Raw genomic sequence first — 15,190 nt, 5'->3', positions numbered from 1 at the left:
TGCAGTTTTTGGTATTTCTGCTTTGGCTTCAATTCAAAGCCACAGAGGTTACTGCTTGGTTGTAACTGCCTACTACAAATAGTGTTTTGCGATGTTTCCAAATCTCAGCGGTGAACTTGGTGATTACAATGTTATATTAATATTAATTATAGCGATACACATTCACCCCTTGTGAATCTGATTGATTCTACAGCTTTGCATATTAAGTTGTCAGGTCGCTGAAATTGATTGAACACACTTTGGTCAACAGGAATGAACTATTGACACACATTTTTTTTATTTGTAGAGTAGCTCAGTGAAAGTTCTGTTAAGGAGCAGTCATTTTAAAATTAAGATACTTAATATCTCAATTTGGGTTTACCTAGAATTCTTAAGATTTCAGACTAAAGAAACACTCTCTTCAATTTTTCCTGTGAATCCGTGTCCTGGACCTTGTGTGTGTCCTAACCTTTCCAGTTTCACCGTGAATGTTTTCCCTCCACATGAAAAATGCATGACACTCTTCGCCGGTCGCGGTGCCGCTGTCCTACTAGCAGGGATGTGGGAATACTGTGGCAACAATAACACTACTGCCCTTGAGGAAGTGCTTTGTTGCTCCTGCTGGTGTGCCTGTATCAGCAGATGACTTTCTGATGTGCTGCTAGTACAAATCGTCTCTGCTCTGCAGGGGGAAGCTAACAAACTGTAGCACCTAATAGCTTCTGTCCACTTACTCTCCTCTTTATGTCCTCACACACGTTGACCTGCACTCTCAAACCACTGCTAATGCTGCTGCACGTATGTCCTTTTTAGGCTGATGAGCGATACCGAAAGAACATCCAGGGTTCTCCTCAGGCAGCTCAGACCAAACCACAGCAGCCTCCGGTACCACCACGCTCCGAGTCTTCCTACCCCAATGGGAACTCGGCGTCTGAGGCGCCCGCCATGCACCGGCCTGTGGAACCACAGGTAAGCATGATGTCTTCAAACCCATCCCCCTATCTTCTCTACTTTCACAGCAGTTGTACACAGGCAACATTTTGAGTTGGTGTGGGGTCGGTCTCTAGTTACAGTCCAGTGTTATTTCTCTTCGCTGTGTCATAGTTTAATGGGCAGATGGATGCGCTAAGGCTGGTTTAGCACATCATCGTATGCCCCCCTCCACTCCACGTCTGTCGACAACAAAGTGAACAGATTGTGAGACTCGTGACTCAAAAGCTCCTCAAACCAAAAAGTAAACACACATTGAGTCATATGACATGCTTGTATGTCACATGAAGACTGCCGTCCTGTTCATACTTTGATCTGACAAACAGCTTTCCATACAGATGGAACTACAAAGACTTATTTCATACTTCCTGTTGTGGCTTCAAATTAAAAGTGGCAGGTTGTATTGTGTGCTACAGGAAATGCTGACATACTTGCTTATATTAAAGACAGATCGGTTGGTTAGTTGGTATAAGAGGATACAGACATAAGTGAACTAGTAGATGCACAGCTTTAATGTGCCCGCATCATGGGCTGTGATCTGAGTCATTTGGATTGTTGGAGTAGAGCTAACAGTTATAATTACACCTGGCTGGAGTGGAAACTGCAGTTTTCTTGATGGAGACGCTCTCTTGAAACACACTGCAGCAATCAACTTAATCAACACAAAGCTTTCAGTTGTAAATGTGCCATTTTTCCTATGTGCATAGGCCAAATTTGATTTTGTTTAGAGGATTCTGGCAGCCTGATGCTGCCCGTGTGGAGGCTCATTTCCAGGCTGGACTGACCTTATGAAAAGTGAATGGATTCATGGTGCTGTCATTCAAATTGTAAAGTATATTGAAAACATTCAAAATCGGCCTTGTTTTTAGCTTCATGTAACACTTTCTCCCTTCTCCACTGACTCCAGATGTTGCCTGTGTGTTTTAGCTTTGTTCTCATCATCTCTTTTTCAGGTGGCTTAAAAACACGTGAGTCTTTGCTGTGTGAGTGAACTGGTATTTTTGTGAACACGTGAGATGTCTTAGTTGGATGTCACTAGTTGTGCTGCTTCTCTGTCATTTCCTCCTGCCTGAATTTAGCTCAGCTCTTTCAGGTTGTTTCATCCAGATCATGGATCCAACTCTCTGCTGTTGTTGAACTTCTCTACACTCTTTTTTAGCTTCAGGGTTGTCATCAGTTCTGTTTCAATTCACCAGTTTTAAAGTGCAAATTTCTGAGCTCATGACAGAATGTTGATTTTCACACAGAGGAGCCAGCGGTTCTTTGTCAAAGTTTCTTTTTCATCTCAAAGAAGTCTCCCTTTTTATGAAACTTTTTGTGGTAATGAAAATGAAATGATCACAACCCTGATTATATACTCTTCTCCCATGATTAACTCTTTGATTGACAGGTTGTCCACCCACTCGTTGAAGTATTTTTCTTCAGAGTCACTTCTTGACTGTGTATCTGTGTGTTTGTGTGAACATGGTGCTGTTGTTGGGGGTTTGTACTTCTCTGCTGCACATACTGTATCTCTGTATTGTGTGCTGGTGATTAAACACATCCATAATTCATGGGCACCCAGATTTGCAGCAGGGTGACTCAGACAGTATTAGTCATCTTCAGAGCGAAGGCTTCAATCCACTATGCATGATTAATCGCAGTTACTGAATTCAAGTCTGATTTTTGGGGGAAGAGGGGGTGATGATGTAACGATGTAATTCGCTGCTGTTATTGATCATTACGTTAAAAGTGGATTCATCAGTTTTGTCTCATTAGCTGCAGGTCATTAGGCTCAGTTGCAGCGTTGTGTTTTAGCATCGTAACATGCAAATTCTTCGTGTACTGAATCAAACTTGGATGAGTTCATTCTGAGGTCTGATTAGAGCAAATTAAATTTAAAAAAATGCAGAACTGCAGTGGCAAGAAGCTGCATTCTGTCGTATTTGCTAAAACTGGAGGTGAAACCTGATCTCATGGTGCTGCTGGACCCACAAAATAAGCCGTGAAGTCTGGTTACAATTAAACAACTAAAACTACTCTTAAGGTTAGGGGAAGGTTGTGCTTAAGTTTAAAGAAACTAAGTCTGGTTTCAGACCAAATCCAGTCTTAAAACAGGTTTTTGCATTGTTTTGAGGAGGGAATGCATTTTCCTTCACAGTCAGCTCACAATTTATGCTGCAAAATTGTGACACAAAGAAGTTTCCTTTGGTTTGTGTCCGATAGTTTGAAGGTGAGAGACAGCTGTGGTCAAACCACACAGACAGTGAATGAGAATGAGGAGCACTGATATCAAGAAAGCTGGTAAAACTGTGAAATAAGTTTTTTTTCCTCATGTTTCACAGTGATTATATTCAGCAAAAAATAAACTCAGCCCCCTCCACTCTCACAATCCTGCAGCGATTCACTGCAGCACCTGGTTTGGTCTGAATACAGCAAGATCGGATGTGGCCCCACAGTCCAGTGTCAAAATCAGAAGCTCTCTGCCCCAAACCATGAATGTGTGCATTGTGTATGAGCTGTATGTGGTTCAGTTTGCATGCCGGCCTGTGTTCATGCCCCATAAATACAGTTTGTCTCCATGCTTGGTACCGGGGATGAGGCTGAAAATTGAGGAGACTCAGATTGTCTCACATTGTCCAGTTTGACTTAGTGATGTTGTCAATTAAACTGGACCGGAGACTGAATTCAAAGCAGAACAGATTGTCTGCAAAATGTCTTAGATCATCTGAATATGAATGCAGGACTTTTACATTGTCTTGAAATTACATGTAGTGTTTTTTACCACTGCCATGTTGTAATCAGTTATTCTGAGAGTCCCACCCATATTTGTCTCTGGATCCTCTCAGCTTCATCTCCACATTCACTGCCTGTGCTTTTTGTTATTGTTACAGTCTTTTGTTCTGCCTGTGTCACTCTGAGAAATCAAAAGTACGACATGTATGATATGACATTTTTGTTGCACCGGCTGCACCTTTTCCCTCCAAAATAACTCATCTAATATGGGAATAACAGCTTTCACATCAGATTTCACTTTGCCCCTTTCCTTCTTCTTCTGGCCTCCTTTCTGCTCCCTGAAAAGGTGCAGCCTCTGCAACAAAGTACAACATGTATGTACTTTTATTTTCTGAGGATTTCTTCCCTCCTTTGATCCACTCTTTAAGAAACTGGGTTCTTTAGGAGCTTTGTTTTGATATGAAGCCATACTTTTCAACTATGTTCCACTGAGGCCAACCTGTCTTCAGGTTTTCCCTCCAAGTAACTGACAAGTCCTTCCTCTGTAGTTTAGGTAAAGCCATTAAGTTAAATCAGCTGTTCTGGTGTTGAGCTATTCTGTAACATTTCCACTCTCAATCAGTTTCAACATGAACAAGTCTCGAATTCAATCAGAACATTAAGATGAGGTTAAATACACAGAAAAAGATCAAATGTTCTTTTTTTTAGCTCTCTAATAAATATATGGCTTAATTATAACCTTGACATTTACATCCCTGTGAAATGCAGGGCTGATATTTCTGAATGTCAGCAAATAGGACCTAAATGAGAGGCCCAGCCTAATATTTTATTATTTTATGCTTGCGCACATTTGGATGTTTTTAAACAGGCAGCATAATTCTCTAATAAATAAAGAAAGAAACTGAGCAAAGAAAATGTATTTACTAGGGAGAGCAGGAGCAGGCAGTGGTCATTCAGGCTTCAGTATCAAAATAAGTTTTAAAATCCGTCACTGATGCAGCCTGTGAAAAGACAGAAAATGCTCTTCTTCCTTCATATTATAGCTTTTCAACTCACTGCTGGAAGCCACCTTTACATTCAGAGATGGATAAATACAGCAGTACTATCTAGTCCATGTCTGAAAAGGACTAATGTTCCTGAAGCTTTTACAAAGGTGTTCCTCAGGGAACCCTTTTAGGCTCCTGTATGGCTCCAATCTGACAAACTCCTAAAGATACCCTGAAGCCCCTGTCCTTGTTTGAGTGCACTGCATGCAGATTGACCCATCCTCCCCTCGATGTGTTCTATTTTTGTCATCTGTAAGGTCCGTTCCCATCTGGCTGCTTTAAAGAGCAGCGGCAGTGTGGCTTCGTCAAACTCCTCCGCTACCGCCCCACCCATTGTGTCACGGTCCTTAAGCGAGCCACTCGCCCCTAGCTTTGAAAATCTTCACCTTCGCAACAGCCAGGAACCCCACCAACACCATCATCCTCCATCTTCATCGTCATCATCATCATCCTCCTCCTCATCATCATCATCCACGCCTGCACGCACTGACCCACAACCCCACCCCCAGCTTAGGCCCTCGCCCCATGAAGTGACCCCTTCAGAGGAGGTCCCGCCCAGGGTAAGGACAGGACAAAAGAGCCCTGGTGTTATCTGGCAGCAGTAGTTTTAGACTTGACACAATTTTCTGCTTACTGACCAAACGGGACGATCGTCCTGATACCCAAGAAATCAAACTGTCATTATCCTGAGCTGTTTAATTCATTACTTTAATAGCTTCCCACCCTCCGCCTGATTCTTTATGCTATCAATAATTCATTCTATATTGGATTTTCTTGTAGTGCAGAAAAAGACTTGCAGGGGAATTATATATGATCTAATTAAACCCACAATCAATTAAAATACAAGTTTTTGTAATGAGGCTTGTCCGCTAAAAATGTCTTCTCTAAAACAAGGTTCAGACTCATAAGGCTTCCTGAGGAAATCAGATATTGTTCTGGATTTATTCCCCCGATACACAAACTATCATGAAAAGAGGAAGCTTGCATCACATGTGAATCAGTACTGACATAAATAGAGGTAGCTCACTGTTATTATGAGCCACAACAATCCGTCTGTGACCTCTTTATAACCCATCCGTGGGTGCTGTGATAATGTGAAACATTAGTTAAGGTTGGAGTTGAAAAAATTGTCTTTCTGTCTCATGCTGCTTTTTCTTCTCACCAACTGATTAAGCCTTTTACTGTGCAGCCACAGAAGGACATAAAAAAACTGCAGAGAGAGAGAAAAATAAGCAAAGCTGGAGAGAGCTCTGCATTTAGAGAACAGTTTGTCCCACCTGAATGTATGGCGTGCCGAATGCTTCGGCTAAGTATAGGAAAGACAGGAGAGCTATGTGGTCCTACCCACAAATTTGGGGAGTCTGAATCCAAAAAAGTAAAATAGATCTAAATTCAGTCCACAGACAGGAAAAAAGAAACCGTCTGTTCTAAACAGATCTGCTGGCAGACCGCACCACTACCCTGTCGAGATTTTATAGAACATAGTTTCAATACAGCTCATCAAAGCATCAGATAAACAAAAAGAAATGTCACAAGAATCATGTCAGTCTTGAAATACAGGAGAAGCATGTCACTAAGAAAAGATTGACCTTTCATTGTCCCTAACTTACACTTGTAAACAAAGTGAAATAACGTCTATTGATGTTATTCTAAATAATGTTGGCTGCTGTGACTTGCGGGTCTACTCTGCACTGCTGTCTTGTTTTGTTGAGCTTTGGCTGCTGCCAAATTTTCTGCATTGGCTTGTCTGATTTTTACATCTGAATCAGGAAAATGTTTGACTGTGTGACACGTGACCACTACTGTGATGGTTCTGTTTTACGGTGGGAATGCCAGGTGGAGATGAGTTTAGTTGGTGGAGGATTTGTCTAGAACATGTTTTATGGTGCATGACTTGGATAAAAAGTCTTGGTCTGCAGGAGGTGACATAGTTTCCTTTCAGGTGAAGGCACATCCACAGCTCATATCAGCAGTGACTTTAGTGAAGGTTTTGTGATGGACTGCTGTGTTTTTTGAGTATTTCATGTATTCGCAGCACTATGAAGCACATTCATACACACAGAGTGTGTATGTGTGAGTTGGTCACTGTCTTTATCACAAAAGGTTCCTGTCAGAACTACATCAAGGTCCCCGGTGTTGCCAAGGCGAGACTCGCCTCATCACCATGGCAACGCCTCACACAGCAGCCATGCTGTGCAACGCAACACTGCCAGGTAAACTGACATAACCCTTTGATTTGTATGATTGTGTTGTAACATATCTAATGTGTGTATAAATATAAATGATTATGTGTGGGATTATTAAAACTCAATAACTCAATATGAAATGTTTAATGTAATATATAAATAATGTGATGTAATGTGGAAATGTATAAATAAGTAAAGTCATGCCAACTGATACACATCTGCATGGTTTGGTTCATCTTGGTAATATAAGCTGTAGGAGATTAAAAATAGTCAGGAAATGAAAATCTGAATTTTTGCAATAGCTTATTCAATTTGTCAATAGTAAATCTCCATGCAATACATGGACATTAAATATAAGATGAAATTAGCATCAAATTACAGAGAGAAGATAAGTTTATAGGTGTTGAAGTGGGCCCAGAATAGTGCCCTGTGGGACACCACTGATTATATCTTTAGAGGACAATATACAGTATTAGTGTAGCTACTGTGTGTTCATGCAGAACACTTTGTGGGAGTTAAATCAGTCCAGGACTCTGACACAAATGATATCTTAAGGAAGTAAAACTCCACAATGTCAATTTGTAAAAGAAAATCATTTGCACCCTCCAGGAGTCAAAGTGCTGTGAAGCAGTGTGAAACCAGGCTGCTGTTTTCAACTATGTAATTAAAAAGACATGGAAAAACAATGAATTTCTAAAAGACACTGGGAATAACATACTTGTTTGGAGATCTAACACACACACACACACACAGGTGTCCGTACACTCAGTGTCTTCACTGTGCTGCTATAGTCATTGTCTATAGAGTTGTGTGGGAGGGTTTATGTAACAGAGCTAGCTGTCTAACTTTGTGACACACACACATTCACATCTTTCTATTTCCAAACCACAAGCTTCTCATGAGAGTCTGTCATTTCTCTCCCTTCTTCAGACCCTGCAGCTGTACAACACACACTCTGTTCTTACTGTACAATTATTTATTTAGCATATTTCTGTTCCTCACTGTGGACTTGTTTTTTGTGTTAAACAGGATATTCTCAAATTCTAATTTTATAGTCAATCAATCAATCAAATTTTATTTGTATAGCCCAGATTCACAAAACACATTTTGCCTGGGAGGGCTTTACAATTTGTACAGGGAGTGACACCCTCTGTCCTTAGACCCTCGGTTTGAGTAAGGAAAGTAGTCTTTCCCACTGTAGTTAAGAGTAGCTCTGTGAATGAGTGTGATGTTTACCCCTTATGTCTCTTTGTATGTATTATTTATGGTTTGTTTTTCTCAAAACAAAAAACTGATTTATTTATTGAAATTATTGATTATGCAGAAGCCCTACTGAATTTAAAAGCGTAAACACATTTACTCCATTTTAGGCATATTCTGAGCCACAAAAGGCATATTGAATATTATTTTGGCTGTTCATATGTTTAATCCAATAATATGAAACACATCAAATCACACCGTGCAGTCAATCTCCACCTTACCAGTTAAAAGTCTCTACAATGGCTTCATCTCTGACTCCCTTGACTTCGGTGTCTGTTGGCTCTACAGTGCGGCGGAGCCTCGGCTGCTGTGGGAGCGAGTGGAGAAACTGGTTCCCAGACCAACCAGTAACACCGGCAGCGGAGGCTCCAGTTCCTCCAGCAGTTCCAGTAACTCCAGCTCTCAGCCCGGTTCTCACTGCGGCTCTGGAGAAAGGTTCAGGGCCCGCTGTGAGTCCACACACACTTTCAACAAACATGCAGGAGGTGGACAATATAACCACATTAAAATAGCTTTTTCTAGTAAACAAACACTGACCTTTTCACCTCCACCTCCTTCAGCCTCTTCCAAATCAGAGGGTTCACCCCTCCAACGGCCAGAGAATGCTGGGAAAAAACCAGAGGAGAGGAGGGACTTGGTCAGACCGAGCAGGCCAGCGGTGAGAGCTGACTCAAGTTGACTAGCCAGTACTGTAGCGCGATAGCTGGGATGGATCTAGATCTAGAGCGTGTGTGTGTGTAGTCATAATGACATGATGACATGTGTGTGATGATTCAGTGTGACCTGATGGGACATTTGGCTCGTGAGTGTGGGAATGATAGTAAACTGGCTTCTTAGGAGTGACGTGGTGATAAATGGTTGTTTTATCTTGGGACTGCGCTCACTGGCTGAGGGGTTTCCTGCACTTATTGCTTGCTTTCTCTCCACTGGTCCTTCTGCCTGGGTGGTGGCCATTTTAACTCATGCCTTCTCTAACCACAATAAAGAATTGACATAGTATAATTGTAAGTTTTCATCTTTGCAGCTCTAATACTTTTCTCATTAGAATTAATCCACTAACCTGACCTACAGTAGCTTGAATGAAGAGCATCAGCTGTCCGGCAGTCATCTCTTTTCTAGCTTCATCTTCTGGCTTTGCTGTTCTCGCGTTGACTTCTCATTAGCTGGCATTCCTCTATAACCACTCTTCCTCTCCAGCAGCTTTCTGTTTCCTGCTTTACCTTCTTTCACTTTTTTAACTGATAATATGATATGACTGATCTTGGCTAACGTCTCAGATGAAGGGTGGCCAAAGTTCCAACACTGGGAGAAAAGTGAGTGAGATAAACTGACCTCTGACTCAGGTTTTTCACCTTTCACCTCCTGACCTTTAGGACCTGACGGCTCTGGCCAAGGAGCTGCGTGCTGTTGATGACGTTCGCCCCCCAAATAAGGTGACAGATTACTCATCCTCCAGCGAAGAGTCGGACACCACTGATGAAGATGACGATGAAGAGGTAGACCAGGAGGCAGGCGAGGAGTCGACCTCTGGCCCGGAGGACTCCAGAGCTGTGTACGTATACAACCTTGACCTCTGATCTTGTACACAAGGTCGGATTCCTCTTTAACACAACTGCAGTGCCCTGTTAGCTCACCTGGTACGTGTTCGTGTTGAATAGTTTTTTTGTCTCTCCTGCAGCTCCTCCAGGCTGAGTAACGGAGAGACAGAGTCGGTGAAGACTATGATTGTTCACGATGAAGGCGAAAGTGACGCAGGCTCGACACCCTGCAAAGACAGCACGCTGATCGTCCGACAGGTACCGGCTGAAAGGAAAGAAAACAGCAAACATCAGCTAAACAAAGCAGCCATTCACCACATACTTTGAGTTATTCTGTTGTGCATTTTGTTCATTCATACCCATTCCCAAGTGTGTTTTTCCATTTTGTTTGCATGTTCTGTTCTTGTATAAGTCGCAACTGGTGGAGAGCAGCTTAGTGTTACAAAGTGTTGAAGTTCAGCAATGGGGATTTATTCTAACATTAGATATTTAATTAGGTTTTGTTACATTTTAGATCCATTTAGGACTTCAGGTTGAAACTTTAGCCACGCGTATTTAGTACCACTGAATGACTCAGCATATTGTTTTAGCATATAATTCCTGACTAACAAGAGTTTTCTTTGCGTCTGTAGACTAGCCACTGTAGTTTGCCCTTTGCTCTAGCTAACACCTTCCCCTCCCCTGAACTCATCAGGAACACATCTAGACCCAAAGTCGTCTACCCCTCTTTCTACTTCCAGAGTGCAGGTGACAACAGAAAGCGTCCGAGCCCCGGCCCGGGCCAAGCCCAGACCCCCGTCCGGCTTGCGGGCTTCGCCCCAAGTCCTGGCTCGGGCTCGGGCCCGGCCCTTGGCCAGCACACCCCCAGTCCCCACCACCATCATCACCACCACCACCATCACCCCACACAGCACTCGGACAGGAACGGCTTTGCCGGTCGCATCCACCACCTCCCAGATCTGATCCAGCAGAGCCATCATTCCTCTCCCTCCTCCACTGCATCCAACTCCCCTTCCTCCTCCAGCCTTGCCAGCCCCTCCTCCATGTCCCCTCAGAGTCCCCTGGACAAGCTCGGCATCCTCACAGAGGTATGTCCCCCAGGCCCCAAACATTGTGTGATCTACACTTCTAATTTTTCTGTCCTTGTTTGGGTAGCCCACCCTCTGCTGGTCACTGTTGGCACTGATGTTTTTTTTTTCCTCCATTGGTGTAAGCTTCCTGCAGAGAGATGTGGAATAACAGCTAAAAGACAAACTAGACTTAGATTTTTTTAAAGGTTTTAGGTTTTTTAAAGAGTTAACTGTACATGTTTTTAAGTACTTTGGTACAGTACTACAATAATGTGGTCCCACCGCTCCTCAGTCAGTTTTATATTTATGATCAAAGATCTGTTAGTTAAGTGTCCTCGGAGGCTAGTTGTGCTTTTACAAGCAGCCTCCCCCCTCGGCCTCTAAATCTCATCTGATGCCTTATTGCCTATTTTCATCAAACGAGTCATATTCTCACATTCCCCACACAATAGATCACAGCAAACAGAGCTGTTAGGAGCACCACGGCAAGTATGTTTCCCCAGAAAATCCTTTTTTTTTTAAAAACCAAATGTTTGTTTCTCCTTTTTGTTCTTTTTTTCAGCAGCACTCCATATGTTTTACCCTCCACCATTGTTTTTGCCTTCTTCCTCAGTATATATCATTTTACCCTCCAGTTGAATGCTCGTTGTATTTGCATGCAAAACATACACATATATCAGTTTGCCTGCTTGTTTGACTGCATTGTCTTGTTAATTGTTTACATGAAGCGTTATCTGTAGACATTTAATTCTGTAAAAGTGTTTGACCTTTTAAAAATTTGATATTCTGTCACCACTAACTCTCATTCTGTCTCACTGTAGAGCCAATCTAGTAACAACATGCAGAAACACAAGTCCTCTTCCTCCTTCACTCCGTTCATCGACCCACGCCTCCTCCAAGTCTCTCCATCCACCGGCAGCGCCCTCAACAACGTCGGTAAGCCTCGTCCCCACTGGCTGCTGGGAATAATCAGATACCAAAAGTTTCAGATGCGCAGCAAGTTTTAGGGTACTTTCTTTAAATGTGTGATTCCAGGCATCCACATGCCTTTTCATCGAAAGATCCAGGAACTGGAGGAAACTCAGGACCTGTGAGGTTTAGAAGCTACAAACGTTTCATGAGTGTGATCTGTTTTCTATTTGCCACTCGCATTCCGGATCATTAAGTTTGGAAAATCAGAGGTTACAAAACTGGGACAGTTCAGATTGAGAACAGTAACAGCGTTAAGGAGTAAATTTACAGAGAAACATTCATAACCAAAGCAAAAGCAGCATGGACTCTGTGAACTCGTTAGCTGCCACAGTTTATAAACAACGCTTTCTTATCAAGGCAGTCCTCTTGTTCCCATCATCCCTCAGAGGTTTGGCCATCATCAAGGCTAGATCTTTCCAGTCTTAAGGACTCTGGTATGCGGAGCCATTACCTTACCTGATGCAGCTGATGACCAGCCATTGACCCCTTAACTATACTAGATGGTTCATTCTACATATAATCGCTGATTTGATGAGTTTAGATTTTCCTACAGGCGTCCAGAGTCCAGATGGCAACTGAAGTGAGGCAGAGAGAGCAGTGGTTGACTTTCTGACTATGAAATGATATGATGCTGTGGCTACATGGCATTCTGAGGTTGCTGTGTTGCTGTGAACTGAGTGACCTACAAACAAAGCTGCAATTTGTAGTTAATGTTGCCTTTAAACCACCTTATAGATCTGAGTAGATCATTTCCTTGGATAATGGTCAAATTATGCTTCGTTTTCAATATAACGGTCCCAGCCTTCAGGTTCAGACTTTGAAAATCAATGCTGTACTCAAAATGAACAAAAGTAAATGAAGGAGATCTGTCCATCTTTCTAACGCTGATCATTTGACTGGCCCCCACCCTGCCCGGTAAACTCTACATCCTACACTGTCCTACCTAAGCCCTTCCCTTTGACCTTTTAGGCTATGCTAATGATGCCCGGCTGGCAGAGGCACTAAGGGCCGACCCTTCTCGGAAGGGCTCTGTGGTCAACGTTAACCCGGTCAACACTCGCCCGCAAAGCGATACGCCAGAGATCCGCAAATACAAGAAGAGATTCAACTCTGAGATCCTGTGTGCAGCACTCTGGGGTAAGAACACGGTTACCAAAGTAACAAAGAACAAAGTAGTAGTTACACATCATTGTAGCTTGTCAATTGTGACCAAACCATGAACAACAAGATGTCCACCGACATCTTGTTTGTTGATCTTTAAGTTGTTGCTAGAGAACTCTTGACCACAAGGTGGCAGCAATGCCCTGATAAAGCTACATACTGACCAGACTGCACACTGTATTTGCAGCTGTTGTCCATGTTATTGGTGTTTTCCTAAGTGTTTGTGTTTGTGTTTGTGTGTGTGTGTGTGTGTGTGTGTGTGTAGGTGTGAACCTTTTGGTGGGAACAGAGAGCGGCCTGATGCTTTTGGATCGCAGCGGTCAGGGGAAAGTTTACCCTCTGATCAACAGACGACGTTTCCAGCAGATGGACGTCCTGGAGGGACTCAACGTCCTGGTCACTATATCAGGTACAAACACACACACACACACCATGCAGACACATTTTAAACTTCATGCAGTCAAATGAGTCCGACTGGAACCAAAACCTCCATGTTAATGTACAACTCTGATTCCTAAAAACAAAAGTTGTGATGCTGTGTAAACATCCATGATTTCCAAAATGTTATGCAAATACGATTTCAATTAAACAAACATTTGATTTTTAGTTTTTCAATGAAAGTTTTCAATTGTGCATCTTCTCCTGTCTGTTCAGATGACATTGACATCAATCTCGGACAGGTTTGGTAATTTGTTTGCCAAGTGAGCCTCATTAACAGGAAACTACTTAAGGATGTTCCACATTTTTAAGCAAGTCACAGGTTTCATGCAATATGGGAAAAAGAAAGAACTTTCTGTAGGTAAAAAGCATGAAATAGTGCAGTATCTTGCAAAAGGTAAGAAAACACTGGATATTTTATAAAAAATTAAGAGAGATGATCGTATGTGAGATGATTTGTGTCTGATTCAGAGTTGTGTTAGTTCAGATAAATGTGTTAAGAAAAGTTTCTGTAAGGTTTATCATTTATATTATTTTATATTAAGAGAGCAGCTGTGAAAAAGCCACTGATGAGTAGAAAACAGGTATTTGAAGCTGCTGGTGCCTCAGGAGTCCCAAAAACCTTGTGATGCAGGATACTCCAGAGGCTTTAAGTTATATTTTGGCTACCCTCAAACAATTCCCACAACCTGCAGTGGGCTCAGAAATACATTATGACTAATTTTCAACAGTTTCATTCACTGATCAATGCCGTGCTACACTGGATGGTTCAGATGGATGGAGTTCTGGGTGATTGGTGGATGGCCACCATGTCCCAACAAGGCTGCAACGTCAGCAAGGAGGTGGTGGAGGGATGGGCTGGAATCATAGGAGATGAGTTGGTAGGCCCCTTTAAGACGCCTGAAGGTGTCAAAATGAGCTCTACAAAATATGTGGAGTTCCTAACTGCCCGTTTCCTGCCATGGAATAAAATTATTTTCATGCAAGACAATTCACCATCCCATGCTGCAAGAAGTACCATCGAGGTCTTTGCTGGTGGGGGGGCAGTTTACCTCAAAGCAGCAGCTCTGGGAGGTGTTTCTGGAATCCTTAAGGGAAATATAGGCAGAAACTGTTCATGGACTTACAAATTCAATGGATGAGAGAGTTGTTAAGGTGATATCAAAGAAGGGCTCCTATGCTAATATGGAACTCCATCTGTAAATTGTTTATGATTGAAACAGCTTTGATTAGAGAAAATGACCCCCTAATGCAAAAAATACAACAGATTTCTGTTTTCAGTCCTCCAGAAACTGTTGAGTGTTTTAAAACTCTGTTGTGCATAATCATTTGGAACACAGTGTACAATCATATTAGTTTTGAATGCAGTGATTTCTGTGGTTGCTCTTGATATTTGAATGATTTCATGGATTGAAGATCAAATCAACACATTATTTGAAAATGTGCGTTGAGGAACTTTGGTGAACTGATGGACTGTTTGCGCACACAGTTTTCCACAAAGTGGTGAACCTTGGTCTGTTCTTTCTTGTGAACGATATACATACCCAATCATGACACTATCACCTGTTACCAGTGAACCTGTTTACCTGTGGAAGGTTTCAAACAGGCTTTTCAGCTTTACACAACTTTCACTCTCTTCTTGTTCTTGTCCAAACTTGTTATGTGTTGCAGGCGTTAAATTCAGAATGAGTATGTATTGTTTATGAGTTTTAACATTAAATATCTTGTATTTGTTCTTTATTCAAGTGAATTTAGGTTGAAAAGCCTTTAATAAATCATTGCATTAAGTTTTTATTTACGTTTCACACAGTGTGCCAACTCTTTAGGAAGCAGGC

The 15,190-nt window shown here is 42.2% G+C and overlaps 1 protein-coding gene across 6 annotated transcripts in view; it reads left to right on the top strand.

Moving 5' to 3' along the window:
* LOC104918237 (mitogen-activated protein kinase kinase kinase kinase 4) overlaps nucleotides 1-15,190 on the top strand; it is a 50,133-nt gene that overhangs the window by 25,862 nt on the left and 9,081 nt on the right. For 2 of the 6 annotated variants that reach the window (XM_027277875.1, XM_027277871.1), the window contains 11 exons: nucleotides 793-948; nucleotides 4,988-5,290; nucleotides 6,834-6,943; nucleotides 8,465-8,625; nucleotides 8,737-8,834; nucleotides 9,550-9,728; nucleotides 9,855-9,972; nucleotides 10,455-10,802; nucleotides 11,606-11,720; nucleotides 12,726-12,893; nucleotides 13,183-13,326. In XM_027277875.1, the coding sequence (XP_027133676.1) occupies nucleotides 793-948; nucleotides 4,988-5,290; nucleotides 6,834-6,943; nucleotides 8,465-8,625; nucleotides 8,737-8,834; nucleotides 9,550-9,728; nucleotides 9,855-9,972; nucleotides 10,455-10,802; nucleotides 11,606-11,720; nucleotides 12,726-12,893; nucleotides 13,183-13,326 (1,900 nt within the window). The remainder of the gene's footprint in view (nucleotides 1-792; nucleotides 949-4,987; nucleotides 5,291-6,833; nucleotides 6,944-8,464; nucleotides 8,626-8,736; nucleotides 8,835-9,549; nucleotides 9,729-9,854; nucleotides 9,973-10,454; nucleotides 10,803-11,605; nucleotides 11,721-12,725; nucleotides 12,894-13,182; nucleotides 13,327-15,190) is intronic. The other 4 variants (XM_027277874.1, XM_027277877.1, XM_027277881.1 and 1 more) reach the window with 4 other exon arrangements.

The sequence above is a fragment of the Larimichthys crocea genome, chromosome I (assembly GCF_000972845.2).
Source record: "Larimichthys crocea isolate SSNF chromosome I, L_crocea_2.0, whole genome shotgun sequence".
NCBI lineage: Eukaryota > Metazoa > Chordata > Actinopteri > Sciaenidae > Larimichthys > Larimichthys crocea.
This window is presented reverse-complemented; position numbering and strand designations above follow the sequence as displayed.